Here is a 16,673-nt window from a genome sequence, read left to right as displayed (position 1 = left end):
AGAAAGTACATGAATTTTTTTTTTTTCAACTATTTCATTATCGTTGACAAAACGGATGATGATGATTATGATTTTGATATTTGCTATGTCTGTTTTGTGTATTTTCTGTTTCAGTGAAGGAAGTAATCTTACTCCAGCCCATCACTTCTCAGATTTCCGTTTCAAAACGTACGCACCTTTGGCATTTCGCTACTTCCGAGAACTCTTTGGGATCAGACCAGATGATTATTTGGTAAATATAATTTCTTTTTGCAAGGTAGGCACACGGTAATGGCATTAGGCTCATCATGCCCATGATTGTTCTAATCATACAGACCTCATGCAAGACTTGTGACAATTGACATGGTGGTGACCTTTTGGTGAGGACATTGAACCGGAATCAAATGTGGCTAAAGGTCACAGGTTCATGGATTTTCATTCCAAGCTTCTGAAAACTGAGCTACTCAGGAAAATTACCTTGTCGTTGCTCATTTGCTGATTAATAATTCACCCGGCTCACTAGTGGCCTTCAGAGAGATGGTAATCTTCCAGGTCCTGCCTGATGTCTGCATGTGACAACCCACACGTTGTGATTTGACTCTTGATGCCCCCAGAACAACTTGTAATGGGATCATAAAATGCTACCAAAAAGCCAAAAAAGCATTCCCCTAACTGTAAAAAGTGTACATTTAAATTTAATAGCAAGCCCTTACTCGCTTGTGCCATCCGGTTATGAATTCACCAAGCTCCAGAGTCGGGTACTGTGTGTTGATTATGCTTGGTCCATAGCCTGTGTTCTATTAAAGACTGACACATGTTTAGTCTGGACATCTTATTGTCTAAAATATTGAAGCTAGTACCTGTATGTCATCCACCATGTTGCTCAGAGGTGTTGTTGGAGCACAAGTGGAATAGCACACCATGCAAAATAGGTCACCCCTGCAAATGCTTTAAAAGTTGTAAGCCACCAGAGGGCGTTGCTGCTGTCCTACACGTGCTCGCTGCATGAAAATATAAATGTCACACTATCGCAAATCCCTATCACAAATGTACAAACACGAGTAATATCCCTTTGTGAGAATTATACGAGTTACCATGTCTTGTCGCATAATTATTAGCCCCCGTTGCACTTAGTCCAAATCGGGGGCTTATGCATTTGGTCTCGTCTGTCCGTCCGTGCATCCGCAACCATATCTAGGAGATGTATGGACCGATTTTATTCATACTTGCTGTAAAGACAATACATGACGGTGTACATATGCACATCATTTTGTTTCACGATGCGATCAAAGATGGCTGACTGGCGGCCATTTTAGTTGTAAAAAAACCCGATGTTGAACACATCCTCAACCATTTCTCGGACATGCATTTTCCTGATCTTCAAATTTGGCACACCGATAATAAATGATGGGTTACATATGCACATCATTTTTTTTTGGATCAAATCCAAGATGGCCGACTGGCGGCCATTTTGTTACTTAAACGTGTCCCCATCCATTTCTTGGACATGCATGGACCAATTTTACTGGTCAACAAGTAAAAATCATCAAGAATGTTTCTATGTGCTTCCAATAGATTTTGGATGCCGATTCCAAATCTGTTCTTACTTTTTTTTCTAGCCTGTATACTTTTCATGATAACCGGCTTTGAATATATTTATGGTGTGTAGAGTTTAATTAATTAGTTTTATAGAGTATATTTCTTTCTTTCTGGCACTCTGGCAGCCCTCTCCCTCCCACAGTTCTCTCGATGTCCCTGCTCTCAAATGTTGTTTGTGTCCTTCCCCCTCTCTCCCCATCTTGTCTACCACTCCCTTATTTTGTGTTTTATGTGCCGGTTTGATTTTTGTGTGTGATTAATGTTAGCTCTTTCACGAGCCTCGATCTTGTATGCAAAAAAAACACAAAAAAAACTCGGGAGACGACGATGGTTCACGAGCGAGCGGTATTCAATGACTATGCTCAATGAGCAATGTTATGAGGTTAGTTAGCTACACAATACCGAAAATTCGGTTCGATTCCGACAACTTTGAAAATTTGACGTTTGTGACCTTCAAAGTTCAAAGGTCAAGGATTCTGAAATTTGTTGGAAAACTTGTATTTCATGATGTATGTGATAATATAAGATCATGTACGACATTTCACCCTATCAGGAAGCGAACAATGTAATAAAACCATCAAAAATCGACTTTTCTAAATTTCGTGACCTTGACCTTGGGCGAAAATGAAAAATCGAGCTCCATGGGGCTAGACACATGACATTGGCCTAACCTAATTCCGAAACCCCTGTCAGATTCCACCAACTCCCACGGAGAAGATGTAGCTTGAACTCGATTACCCCTAAAAAGACATCTTTTTTGGGCGTCCCTTCGCCCACAATGGACGCAATATGCCCACTCTTGGCAGGACAAAACTAGATCATGATATCAACCTCCCACCCAAGTTTCATCAAGATCGGATGATATAATCGGGTAGTTATGCCACAGACACACAGACACACAGACAGACAGACACACACCCATGACGAATATAGTGGTCACTCTGTTTGATAACTTGTGAACCAATATGGTCTGTTTAGCACCCTATCTTAAGTACACGTCATCTGAATGGCATATATTGTACACCGCTCCTTTCCTATGCCATCTCCAGGTGCTGCATAACGTCATTGCTGGGCACAGAAGGGGGCTTGGCAGTGACGCACGCTGAAAGGGAGTACTCAGTTTTCACTCTGGTTGTTTGTTTTCTTGTTTTCTTGTTTTCTTGCTTTCTCGTTTTCTTGTTGTACACCGTACCTTTCCTTTGCCATCCCCAGGTGCTGCATAACGTCATTGCCGGGCACCGAAGGGGGCTCGGCAGTGACGCACGCTGAAAGGGAGTACTCGGTTTTCACTCTGGTTGTGTGTTTTCTTGCTTTCTTGTTTGTTTGTTTGTCCGGGCGATATCTCAGCCATCCTTTGAGCCAGGAAGCTGAAATTTCGACACAATAGTGAGCAAGTACTTTGTCAAAAACCGTATTTTTTTGTTTTTTGACTAATCAATTAATTGATGAGTTATTTAATGATTAGCGATTAATTAAGTACTTATTTACTTAATTTAATGATTATGTATGATTAATTAAGTAATATACAAGATCGAGGCTCGTGAAAGAGCTAACATTAATCACACAAAATGTCAAACCGACACAAACCGACTCATAAAACACAAAATAAGGGGAGCGGTAGACAAGATGGGGAGAGGGCGAAGGACACAAACACAACACTTGAGAGCAGGGACATTGAGTGAACTGCGGGAGGGAGAGGGCTTGGGGGGAGGTGGGAGAGGCATAAAACATATGGACACTGCAAGGACTTCCAGGAAAGAAGTTGGAATTTCGAAAAAGTGTATCTGGGGTGAATTAGCGGGGGTAGAAAAGATCAAGGTTTTGGATTGGGGAAGATAAGAGATGGTGGTGAACAGCTGTTTTAAAGACTTGGAGGGAGGAGTGGGATTGAAGGGAGTGGGGGAGTTTGTTCCAGAGGCGGGAAAAAAGGGGAATAAGAGAGTGAAGGTGAGCAGAGAGCCTAGATGTTGGCAGTTTAACCATAAGAGGGTTGCTGGCAGATCTTGTGCAACCTGTAGGAATATTTGGGGGACAGAGCACAGAGAGAGCTGGGTGAGCTCGGCCGGAGAGGAGTCTGTAGAAGACCGACTGAAGACCACCAACCTGCCTGTGGTGAGTGAGTGAAAGGCCCTCGGAGTTAGCTTCATCGCAGGAGATTCCAATGATTCTGAAAGCTTTGGTTTCAACAGCGTGAAGCCGAGCTAGGTGTGAGGCAGGAGCACCGGCCCAGAAGGGGGAACAGTATTCCATTGAGCTGCAGATGAAAGCCTTGTATGTGGTGAGGAGCTCAGGTGTGCCAAGGAAGGATTTCGCACGACGGAGGATGCCCAGTCGACGACTGCCTTTGGAGGCCAGCTTGGAAATGTGGTTTTCCCAAGAAAGATCATGGCAGATAGTGAGACCCAAAAGCTTGAGTGACAGAACTTCTTTGAGAGGATTGTTGAGAAAGTGGATGGGAGGGTTGTCCAGTCGGTCTTTTCGGAGAGACATCGTAAGAGTGTGAGATTTGTCAGGATTGAAAGACATGTTCCACTTGTTTGACCAGTCTTTGATTTTGTCCATGTCTGCAGAGAGTGAGGAGGCTGCAGACTGCCGATCTGAGGGATGAGGAATGGAGCGGCAGAGAGTGGAGTCGTCAGCAAAGAGATAGAGAGGATTTTCCAGAGAGTCGGAGAGATCATTGATGAAGACCAGAAAAAGCACAGGGCCCAGAACACTACCTTGGGGAACTCCAGCCAGAACAGGAAGGGGTGATGAGAGAAATTAGCGAATTGATTAATTCTTTCATCTATCTATAATTCCAGTAATCTCTGTTTGTACGTTTGTACGTTTGTACGTTTGTACGTTTGTACGTTTGTTTGTCTGTGACCGCTGTTTCTCGACAACTACCGGTCCGATATACTTGAAACTTGCCAGGTATATTGCTGGGGACCCGAGGATGTGCCTTTTCAAGGTTTGAAATTAATCGGACAAGTACTTACCGAGCTATGGCGATTTAGCCGTTCGCCGTTCGCTTTGGCTTTGCGAATGGACCAAACCATTCATGTAAATAGAGGGGGGGGGTGTTCTGTGGTCGTTCGCTTTGGCTTTGCGAATGGACCAAACCATTCATGTAAATAGAGGGGGGGGGTTCTGTGGTCGTTCGCTTTGGCTTTGCGAATGGACCAAACCATTCATGTAAATAGAGGGGGGGGGTTCTGTGGTCGTTGCGAATGGACCAAACCATTCATGTAAATAGAGGGAGGGGGGTTCTGTGGTCGTTACTGCCACGTGGTTTCAAAGTTTTTTTTTGTTGTTGTTGTTTGCACGCATGTTTTTTTGCACCCACGTACGGGCACGCCCTAGGATGTTTACACACACACACCCCTACACGAATTATTTATTTTTTTTTTTTTGTTTTGGCAAGGAACGGGCACCCACGTACGGGCACGTCCGAGCTTATATATAGTACGGGCATGCCCTAGTCTATCTATAATTCCAGTAATCTCTGTGTGTCTGTGTGTTTGTTTGTCTGTGACCGCTGTTTCTCGACAACCACGGGTCCGATATACTTGAAACTTGCCAGGTATATTGCTGGGGACCCGAGGATGTGCCTTTTCAAGGTTTCATATTAATCGGAGAAGTAGTTACCGAGCTATGTCCAAAAAACGATTCAACCAATCAGAGAGCAGCGAGCTATCACGTGTGCCGAACGTGGCGAACAGACTCTGCCTCGGACGGCACATTTGAGAGCGTATTCATTTATTTCACGTGCCCGTACGTGCCCGTACGTTATGTTGGCGCTATGTTGGCGTTAAACTATGTTTTAAAACTAATTAAAACTAATTTGCGATTCATCGTAACTGCGATATGCGACCTTCCGGACAGTCAAATGAGGACGTCACTTCCGGACTTACGGATAGTCATAGTGACGACGTGAACGTGGCGAGCAGACGCTGTAAGGTACGATCGATTGTAGTACACGTTTATAATAACTCTGCCGATACAGGCCCGATTAACTGCAGCGCCATCCGAGCTGCGGCGTCGGGACGATACATTCATTGTACGGTCACATCACGCACTTACGGGCACGCCCATGGGCCCATGGGCACGCCCATGCATGCATGGGCGAAGACATTTTTTTTTTTTTTTTTGGCAAGGAACGGGCCCACGTACGGGCACGTCCTAGTCTATCTATAATTCCAGCAATCTCTGTGTGTCTGTCTGTATGCGACCGCTGTTTCTCGACAACTACCGGTCCGATATACTTGAAACTTGCCAGGTATATTGCTGGGGACCCGAGGATGTGCCTTTTCAAGGTTTGAAATTAATCGGACAAGTGGTTCCCAAGGTATAGTCACCGTACTCGCAAGCCGTTCGCTTTGGCTTTGTGAATGAACCAAACCATTTCATGTAAATAGAGGGGGGGGATCGTCACCGTACTCGCAAGCCGTTCGCTTTGGCTTTGCGAATGGACCAAACCATTTCATGTAAATAGAGGGGGGGGGATATAATTTTAGATATATATATAGTACGGGCACGCCCTAGTATTTTTAATGATTATTATTTATTTATTTTCATTATTAATTATTGCTTTATTTTATTTCTCATCTGGGCAATATCTCAGGCACCTTTTGAGCTTGGGAGCTGATATTTGGACATGACAATGACCAAGTGATTTGGCTGTAAAGGGTATTTTTTATTTATTGATTAATTAATTAATCTATTAATTGTTTAATTATTCGATGAAAGACTTAATTAATTAATTTTTTTTAAAGTTAAAGATTCGGATGAAATGGTGGTGGTTTATGTATTCAATGAGCCAATTCATTAACTATTTAATTTTTTATGATCATTATTTATTTATTTTCTTTCTTTACTGGGCAATATCTCGGGCACCTTTTGAGCTCGGAAGCTAATATTTGGACATGACAGTGACCAGATGGTGTGGCTCTCAAGGATATTTTTGATTTATTGATTAATCATTTAATCGATTAATTATTTATTGATTAATCAATTAATTATTTGATTTTTTAAAATTAATTCCTTATTTAATTAAATTTCTAAAAGATACATCTTCAGATGAAGCACTAGTTGTTTAGTTATGCTATTAGCCAATAGATTACGAAAATATTTTATGATAATCTTTTATTGATTTTAATTATGCAATTAATCAATCAATTATTTGCACACCTCTTATTATCTCCCTCCCAATGCACTCTCTGTGAGCTGCACTGCCGCCACAGGCGCCCCGGCAATGCCGCGCTGTGAGATATTTAATTATTTGGCATGGGGGCGGTGTACTTTGAATGTATCTATGCTTGTTTTCTTGGTTGTTTGTCCGGGCGATATCTCAGCCATCCTTTGAGCTAGGAAGCTGAAATTTCGGCACAATAGTGAGCAAGTACTTTGTCAAAAACGCTATTTCTTGTTTTTTGATTAATGAATGAATTGATGAGTTATTTAATTATTAGCGATTAATTAAGTACTTATATGTATGATTAATTAAGTACGCCAGGGGGGTTGACTCAGCCTGTCATCCTTCCGAGGTCGGCTAATTGAGTACCAGTTCACTGGTAATTCCCTGCTTGTCGTAAAAAGGCGACAAAAAGGGTTGGCGTCAGGAAGGGCATCCGGCCGTAAAACATTGCTTCAAAAAGGGGACCAAAAAACAACAACAACCACGGTTCCCGAAAAAAGGCCAACCCCCGCTTTGCGGGGAAAAATGGCCTCTAAAGGTGGTTATTATTATTATTATTTTTTAATTAAGTACTTATACATTTCCTTTCTCTTCTGGCCATTATCTCAGGCACCTTTTGAGTTAGGAAGCTGATATTTGGACATGCCAATGACCAAGTGATTTGTCTGCAAAGGCTATTTTTTATTTATTGATTAATCAATTAATCGATTAATTATTGAATTATTCGATTAATGACTAAAAACTTTTTTTTTTTAAAGTTACAGATTCTGATGAAATGGTGGTGGTTTATGTGTTATATTAGCGAATTGATTAATTATTTCATTTTTTAATGATTATTATTTATTTCCATTATTAATTATTTATTTATTTTATTTCTCATCTGGGCAATATCTCAGCCACTTTTTGAGCTGGGAAGCTGATATTTGGACATGACAATGACCAAGTGATTTTGCTGTAAAGGGTATTTTTGATTTATTGATTAATCAATTAATCGATTAATTATTTATTGATTAATCAATTAAATCTTAAATTTTTTATTAATGACTTGTTTAATTAAATTTCTAAAAGATGCATCTTCGGATGAAGCACGAGTGGTTTAGCTATGCTATTAGCCAATTGATTAATAAAATATTTTTTGATAATCCTTTATTGATTTTAATTATGCAATTCATCAATCAAATATTGTGCCACTCTCCCTCCAAATACAGTCTCTATGAGCTGCACGGCAGTATTGGGGGGCGCCGGAGACGCCCCGGCAATGCCGCGCTGGAGGATATTTAATTATTTGGCATGGGGGCGGTGTACTTTGAATGTATGTGACATGTGTACTTGTTCATTGATTCATCCAAAAGAAGCCTGAAAGCTGTCCTACTACGCAGCGGGAATCAGAAACCTTGCATTCCCATTGCACACTCTGTTCACTTGAAGGAAACTCATGAAAACATGGGCATACTTCTGGATGCTGTCAAGTACAACAGTTACAATTAGAGCATCTGTGGGGATCTTGAAGTTATTGGCATGCTGATGGGATTGCAAGGAGGATTCACAAAGTTCTGTTGCTTTTTATGTTCATGGGACAGCAGAGCAACAGACAATCATTACAGCAGATGAGTCGCATATGAGCCAGGCAGTAGCAGCATCCAGCATGTACCACTGGTCGACCCCGGAAAGATTCTTCTTCCTCCCCTCCACATAAAGCTGGGATTGATGAAGGCATTTGTCAAACAAATCGGGGAAAAATTACTCGAGGTTTTAGATACTTGGCAGAAAAATTTCCCAAGATCACTACAGCCAAACTGAAAGAAGGAATATTTATTGGACCCCAAATTAGACAACTGATGAAAGACCAGACTTTTGAAAACTGTCTTAATGAATTAGAGCTCAAGGCCTTGAGATCCTTCACCTGGCTGTGCCAAAATATTTTGGGGAACAACAAGTCACCAGCTTATAAAGATGGAGTAGATAACTTGATCATTGCTTATCGTGACCTAGGTTGTCGAATGTCATTGAAGCTCCATTTTTTACACACACCTAGATTTTTCCCTGACAACCTTGGTGCCGTAAGTGATGAACAAGGAGAGCGTTTTCATCAAGATATCCAAGCAATGGAAAACTGGTACCAAGGTTTCTGGAATGAAAGTATGATGACGACTACTGTTGGATGCTCTGTCGCGACAACACTGAACGGATCCACAAAAAGTCTCGTGCACAGTGTTTCTAATCACATTCTTGATGTGTTTCCCTGTAAAAAGGTGATGTTTTTGGAAACAAATACCTTAGTTTAATGTTGTATGTATTGTCGTGTGTTTCCCTCAGGTGAACACCCAGGGATCACAAATGGCCAATAGTGAGCTTTTACTCCGAAGTGTTCAGTTCAATTGCGGACTTTATCTATGCGGGGGAAGAAAGGGGAGGAAGCTGGAAGGGCTTACCTGAGCAATCCTGCTGGGCAGTCTTCAACCTGCAGAAAATAACTCGAACAAAAACCGGGTTTAGAAATGTACAGGGAAAAATAAAAGGATTTATTAAAACGGATGCCGATAACAAGAAAACGCAAGGGTAAAACGAAGTTCCTAAATGGAGCGCTCCCTCACCAGACTTATAACACGGACAAATGGGGAATAAAGAACTGGAAAATAATAGTGTAATTATGGCACTTAGCTCAACTCGCTCGGTGCGTCATCAGCAATCGTTAGGCCCTGATCGCGCAGTCTGGACGCGGCTTCTGCCTTGGCGGGAATAAGGCCTCACGGTTCGTCTTGAACGGCAGGTGCGCAGCCTGCTTCCCAACCGCGTCGGCCTCCGTTCTCGTCGCACACGCCAGAGGATGGTGTCGGCAAGAGTGTCGTGGACCAGGGGTGAGCGAGAGGCAAGAACGTCGAGGGACAGAGGAAGATGTGAGAGGCGAGGAAGGGCAAGAGGTCGTCGAGGGCAAGATAAAAGCGTGAAGGGCAAAAGGCAAGAGTAAAATGTCCGTCCTGGAGTTTTTATCGTCGGGGTCATGACATCATCGGCGCTTCTCCACCAATCGGCGTGCCGCTTCTTGCTCGCCTCTGACCTCATTGGTGGTCCTTGCCAATCGGCTCTCTGCTTCCTCCTCGGCCTTCCTTCCACCAATCAGCGGGTAGCTTCTTGCTCCGCCCTGGCCAATCACGAGTCCCTGGGGCGTGTCTTCGGCCTGCCTGTCTTCCGTGGCGATGGAGCTGGTGCATCCAAATGGCCGTGCTCAGAACTGGCTTCCGGTTGGTTTTATGGTTATTGTTTAGTGCAATTAATGGGCATTTCCTCACTAGTGTCTATGGTGCGGGGCCAAAAGAGACAAAGGATAAATCACATCGGGTAAGACATACAAGGGATAATTTATCCTTTTCCCCTAAGCTAAATAACATGCCCCGCCCCCTAGTGACGGGGACAGGTTTCCAACTTATCCGACATTTGGCTAAACCAAAATTACATGGTGATCGTTCTTACCCGACATTCGGAGCATGATACCGACACAAGTCTACCTGACTCTACATATCACTACCCCACAAACATAAAAGTATTTTTGCAGGATTCATAGTTTAATCCACTCTGGATGCATGGTCAACAGATTTAAACTTTTTTCTGCACAAAAGACCTTGACAGTAACTTTTGGCTAAAACGGGTGTGTATCATATCTCGAAAACTATACGCGATAGAGAAAAAGCAAAATCATTTTCGGAAACAGCACAAAAAAACACTTCAGAAAAGTTTATTGAGGTCTCTGATGATTAAAAAAAAAAGTTGAAATTTGTTGACTAGTGTTTTCTTCAAACTTGGCTCAAAGACAATACCTGAGTAGTGAGCATACGTATGCAGAAGATTTTGTTTTGTCATCCGACCACAGATGGCCGACTGATGGCCTTTAACTCGCAAAATTACTAAATTATTTCAAAATTACTAAATTACGCAAAATTACTTTACAGCAAAATTACTAAAAATGCGGTGGGGGTTCGGACATTTTATGTTTTTTTCTTCTTGTAATTATAGAAGATGCTTGGAGCATTGTTGATAATAGGATCATGTTCCGACATTCTTGCCCTTCACGTGACTCGTGGTGGTCCCTCTCGGCTCTCCCCCCGTTGGTATTTTTGTGCACATAAGATTGTTCACGGTTCTGTTTAAATATTATTTAAATATGTATAACCTTTCCCCTTCAGTGTTTTACTCAGTGGTATTTTACAACACGCTGTTTTTCTTCCTATTTAAAAGGCTTTTCTCAATTTCCTCTCCAACTCATTCCACCTCAAAAAAAAGAAATTCAATATCTTATACGTCTCCCTCACTACATGGTCTAAATTCACATTCATTCCATCTCTCCTCCATCATTCTGAACCGGATTGCTAACTTGAAAATCACAACAAACCCAATTTGTTTTCAATGTTCGTCTTTCATTAATCATCCACTTTCTAAACTCCCCTCTTGCCCCTCCCATCCAAATCCCTCCCCTTGCACCTACACTCCTAAACTCCCCCCTTGCCCCGCCACTCTTAAACTCCTCCCCTACCCCTCCACTCCTGAACTCCCCCCTTGCCCTTCCACTCCTGAACTCCCCCCTTGCCCTTCCCCTCCTAAACTCCCCCCTCACTCCTCCCCTTCAAAACTCCCGCCCAACCCCTCCCATTCAAATCTCCCCCCATACCATTCCTCTCCAATTCTCCCTCCTCCCCCCTCCTCCTCAAAGCTGCCTCCTCCCCACTTCGTCTCCCTTCTATCTCATACCTCCACCCCCCCCCCAACCTTCTTCTTTCCTCTGCCCCCCCTCAAACAACCCCACTCTGTGCCTCATCCCTTCACTTTCAAACCTTTCATCCTCCTCATCCTTCCCTTTCTTGGAACTCTTCTGCAATCGCTGACACACTAACAACTGCTCTCCCTACCTCCCCCTCTCATCCTTCATCTTACCCTACTCCTCCCCTCCCCTGTCCTGTACCCGATGCTCCCCCTCTCTCTTCATTAACGGTATGGACCTCAAACATCCGGGGCCTTCGCTCAAACCTGACTGATCTCTCCATACAGGTTGCTTCTGACAATCCAGACTTGATCTGCTTAACAGAGACTTTCCTCCTTCAAGATGGCTCTGATTCCTTAATATCTCTTCCTGGTTACTCCCTCCTCCGGTATGATAGACCTGAGCCTCGGCCTGGTGGTGGGGTGGCTATCTTTATCAAAAACTCTCTTCCCCACTCTCCTTGCACTGCCCTCTCTCCTCCTCACCCTCAGGAGTACCTCTGGCTATGTCTTCCTCTCCGCTCCCACCTTTTGTTCATATGTGTTCTGTACCGTCCCCCAAACAGTGATGACTCCATCTACATTTCACTGTCTGACAACATGGACCAACTTCTATCCACTCATCCCAACTCTCTCTTCCTCATATGTGGTGACTTCAATTGTCATCATGCCACCTGGTTGGGTGTGGGTTCCTCTCTCACCAGTCATGGCACCTCAGCAAAGGACTTCTGTGACTCACTGGGATTGACACAATCTGTCAATTTCCCGACCCGGATCTCAGCCAATGGAGTATCTTCTCTTCTAGACTTGGTTATGAATAACTTCCCTGCTAATGTCTGCTGCTCTTCTTCTGCTCCATTCGGTTCTTCTGATCATGTGCTTGTCAAAGTGGACATCTCTCTGGCCATTCTCAGAGAGCCTCCTCAGCGTCGACGAGTCTGGCATTTCACTCAGGCCGACTGGGACGGTCTTCAAGCAGCCATCAATCGTCTGGATTGGTCTCCCATCTCCACTGCCTCTGACATCAATTCTTCCTGGGAATTGTTCCAAAGCAAACTGATCTCTCTCATGCACAGATTTATCCCATCTCGCCTTCAGTTGTCTTACCCTTCCTCCCGTCCATGGTACACTGAATCTTGTGGTGAGGCAGTTGCCCTGAAACAACTTGCCTTTGCCTCTTGGAAGGCTAATCCAACTGAAGGAAATCTCAGTTCCTTCCACCAAGCTCGGAACAAGTGTGTGTCTACCCTCAGGAGTGCCAGGAAGCACTATCTCTCCTCACTCAAGAATGAACTCTCAAACCTGTCTCCTTCCTCCAAATCCTGGTGGCGTCTGGTCAAATCCGTTTCTGGTGTTTGTTCCCCCTCCATCCCCTCCCTTACCTCAAATGGCCACACAGTTGACATCGCACGTGACAAAGCCGAATGCCTCAACTCTGTGTTTGCCTCAAAATCCTTAGTCCCAAACCCATCTCTCTCTGTTCCCACCTTTCCCAGTCGAACCAAACTGCTCCTGGACTCTGTGACCTTCTCTCCTGACAAGGTGGAGGAGTTTTTGTCAAACCTCGACTCTGATTCTGCAACTGGACCAGATGGCATCAGCCCACGGGTCCTAAAATCCTGCTCTGCCGCTCTACCTCACCCTCTCTCTGTTCTTTTCACCCTATCCTTTGCTCAAGGTCATCTGCCAGCATCCTGGAAATCAGCAAACATTACCGCTTTACACAAAAAAGGTGCAAAAACAGATCCTTGCAACTACAGACCAATCAGCCTGCTCCCAATTATCAGCAAAGTCATGGAATCCATCATTGCTTCGGATATGAAATCTTTCCTCTTCTCCAATGGCTTGATCTCTGATCATCAATTTGGTTTCAGACCAGGTCACTCTACTCTGGACATGCTGCTTCTGCTGTCTCAACAATGGATGGAGGTCCTCAATGCCAAACAGGAAATCAGAGCTGTCTCCCTTGACATATCACGTGCCTTCGATACGGTCTGGCACCCAGCTCTGCTCACCAAACTCTCCTCCTATGGTATCCATGGAAATCTCCATGCATGGCTTGCGGACTTCCTCTCTGGTCGTAGTCAACGTGTGGCCCTGAATGGATTTCTCTCATCTCCCCTTCCCGTTCAGGCTGGAGTTCCCCAAGGCAGTGTGCTGGGCCCTGTGCTTTTTCTGGTCTTTATCAATGATCTCTCCGACTCTCTGGAAAATCCTCTGTATCTCTTTGCTGATGACTCCACTCTCTGCCGCTCCATTCCTCTTCCCTCAGATCGGCAGTCTGCAGCCTCCTCACTCTCTGAAGACCTGGAAAAATCACAGACTGGTCAAACATGTGGAACATGTCTTTCAATCCTGACAAATCTCACACTCTTACTATGTCTCTCCGAAAAGATCGACTGGACAACCCTCCCATCTACTTTCTCAACAATCCTCTCCAAGAAGTTCTGTCGCTCAAGCTTTTGGGTCTCACCATCTGCCATGATCTTTCTTGGGAAAACCACATTTCCAAGCTGGCCTCCAAAGCCAGTCGCCGACTGGGCATCCTCCGTCGTGCGAAGTCCTTCCTAGGCACACCTGAGCTCCTCACCACATACAAGGCTTTCATCCGCAGCTCAATGGAATACTGTTCTCCCCTATGGGCTGGTGCTCCTGCCTCACACCTGGCTCGGCTTCACGCTGTTGAATCCAAAGCTTTCAGAATCATTGGAATCTCCCGCGATGAAGCTATCTCTGAGGGCCTTTCACTCACTCACCGCAGGCAGGTAGGTGGTCTTTCTGTCTTCTACCGACTCCTCTCCGGCCTTGCTCCCCCAGCTCTCTCTGTGCTCTGTCCCCCAAATATTCCTACAGGTCGCTCAAGATCTGCCAGCCACCCTCTGATGGTTAAACTGCCGAAATCTCGGCTCTCTGCTCACCTTCACTCTTTCATACCTCTTTTCTCCCGCCTCTGGAACAAACTCCCACACTCACTTCAATCACACTCCTCCCTCCAGGTCTTCAAAACAGCTGTTCACCACCATCTCTTATCTTCCCCCATCCAAAACCTTGATCTTTTCTACCCCCACTAATTCACCCCAGATCCACCTTGTTTGAAATTCCAACTTCTTTCCTGGAAGTCTTGGCAGTGTCCATATGTTTTATACCTCTCCCACCCCCCCCCCCCCCCCTTCCCATGCCTCCCCCCCAAAGCCCTCTCCCTCCCACAGTTCTCTCGATGTCTCCATGTCTTTTGGTCCCTGCTCTCAAATGTTGTGTTTGTGTCCTTCCCCCTCTCTCCCCATCTTGTCTACCGCTCCCGATGTTATTTGTTTTGTGTGTCTGTTTGTCTTTCTGTGTGATTAATGTTCGCTCTTTCACGAGCCTCGATCTTGTATACAAAAAAAAAAAAAAAAAAAAAAGTGACATAAAACAGTGCTTGTCTTTGTTGATATGACAGAGAGCTGCCATCAACAGCTGGTACTGGATGTCGGCGTCGCTCCCTGCCTTCCAGCGTTAAATAGGATTGCATTACAAGCACACTCTCGATGTCAAACATAATGCATTGCACTAGTAAATATCATCAGGTCAAAGTTTGGGTCAATAGGTGCTAAGTTTGGTGCAGGTCTCTGTCGTGTAAATGCTCTTACGGAGTTGTCTTTACCTCATCATCCTCCAGAACAATGTGATCTCCATCTTGTCCATCAGATTTTTTTTTTTGGTCTTGTTCATTTTTTTGTTTATTTTATTGTGCTGAATTTTGCAATTGTAGGTCGATAATTGTTCCAAGTAAGTGAAGACCCCAAGATGGTGACCTGTGTACAGTGAAGTAATCTAGGAAAATGGACACAGGCCTTGATCTCCATGCAGCCAAATTATATTTCCTGGGTAAACGGAATACTATAGTGTACAATTAAATTTAACATCGGCGAGAGATTTTCATAGGACCTAATGAAATTTCAATGTTTGGCGTGGTAAGAGGCTACTGCATTGCCTATTCCGTCAATAAGCTGATGTCTGTTGATTGCTTTGTTATTCCTTTGATTTTACTCTTTGTTACTTGCGAAAATCGAAGATTTTTCAAGTATATTGGATGGTCTTGTGCGTTATTACTTGCCGGAAAAGATCCCAGCAAGTATGTTGGTTGGTTGGTTTGTCTGTTTGTGCGCAGTACTACGTCTACATCGTTGCACATAGCATCACCATACTTTACACACATATTTGTCTTGCCCTGGAATAGACTGTGCCCAATTTTTAACTCTCTCGGCCCATGGCCTCCATTATGACGTCATAATTCGATAATTCGACAAGTACAAAACTTCATCCAATCAAGATGCAATTTATTGAGCGCCATGTCGGCATAAACTGGTGGAGAAAAAAAAAATGATGTCATCGGTCACGTGGTTCGGCCGCCATCTTGGAAAAACCGAAAAACGTTGCACCTCTTTTTCTCCGAAAGAGCTGAATAGAAAAAATTGAGACATGGCTCATTGTAAAGAACTCCATGGGGAATAAAATATGTTAACGATGTCATAGGTGCCTCCATTATATAGTCATAATTCAACAAGTACAAAACTTCATCCGATCAAGATGAAATTTCTTGAGCATAATCTAGGAATAATTTAGTTTAGAAAACAAATAATGATGTCATCGGTCACTTTGTTCGGCCGCCATCTTGGAAAAACCGAAAAACATGATCCAAAACGGCTGATTTTAAAAAAGTACATTCCGGCAAGTCCTCGGTCTCTGATTTTTCATTTATTTGTTTGTTTGTTTATTTATCACTCCTGCCAAACCAAAGCCCCCTCTGTCCTGGGATTCAGATTTAGAGTGAAATGGCAAAAAATCTTCCAGAGTCTAAGAGGAGCCATTACATAAATTATATACGCACACAGGTAGACAGACATTAAGCAACACCTGACTCGACTTCAGACAAACATCTGGCAGTCCTTAGGAGAAGTGACATAACCTAAATTCGGTGCACTCTCGGGGCTGGTGGTACCGTCTTTTTTTTTTCTTTCTTTTTTTCTCTCTCGCTCTCTCCCTCTCCCTCCTCTCCCTCTCCCCTCTCTCCCTCCTCTCCCTCTCCCCTCTCTCCCCTCTCTCCCCTCTCTCCCCACTCTCCCCACTCTCCCCTCTCTCCCCACTCTCCCCACTCTCCCCACTCTCCCCTCTCTCCCCACTC

General features: G+C 44.0%; 1 protein-coding gene across 4 annotated transcripts in view; it reads left to right on the top strand.

The window, feature by feature from the left end:
* Positions 1-16,673, top strand: part of LOC137434551 (phosphatidylinositol 4-phosphate 5-kinase type-1 gamma) — a 101,821-nt gene that overhangs the window by 14,382 nt on the left and 70,766 nt on the right. For all 4 annotated transcript variants that reach the window (XM_068127686.2, XM_078785665.1, XM_078785667.1 and 1 more), the window contains exon 5: positions 115-232. In XM_068127686.2, the coding sequence (XP_067983787.1) occupies positions 115-232 (118 nt within the window). The remainder of the gene's footprint in view (positions 1-114; positions 233-16,673) is intronic.

The sequence above is a fragment of the Myxine glutinosa genome, chromosome 10, assembly GCF_964187855.1.
Source record: "Myxine glutinosa chromosome 10, kmMyxGlut1.1, whole genome shotgun sequence".
In the NCBI taxonomy this organism is placed as follows: Eukaryota; Metazoa; Chordata; class Myxini; order Myxiniformes; family Myxinidae; genus Myxine; species Myxine glutinosa.
Note: the sequence above shows the minus strand (reverse complement) of the source record. Positions and strands in the feature narration are given on the sequence as shown.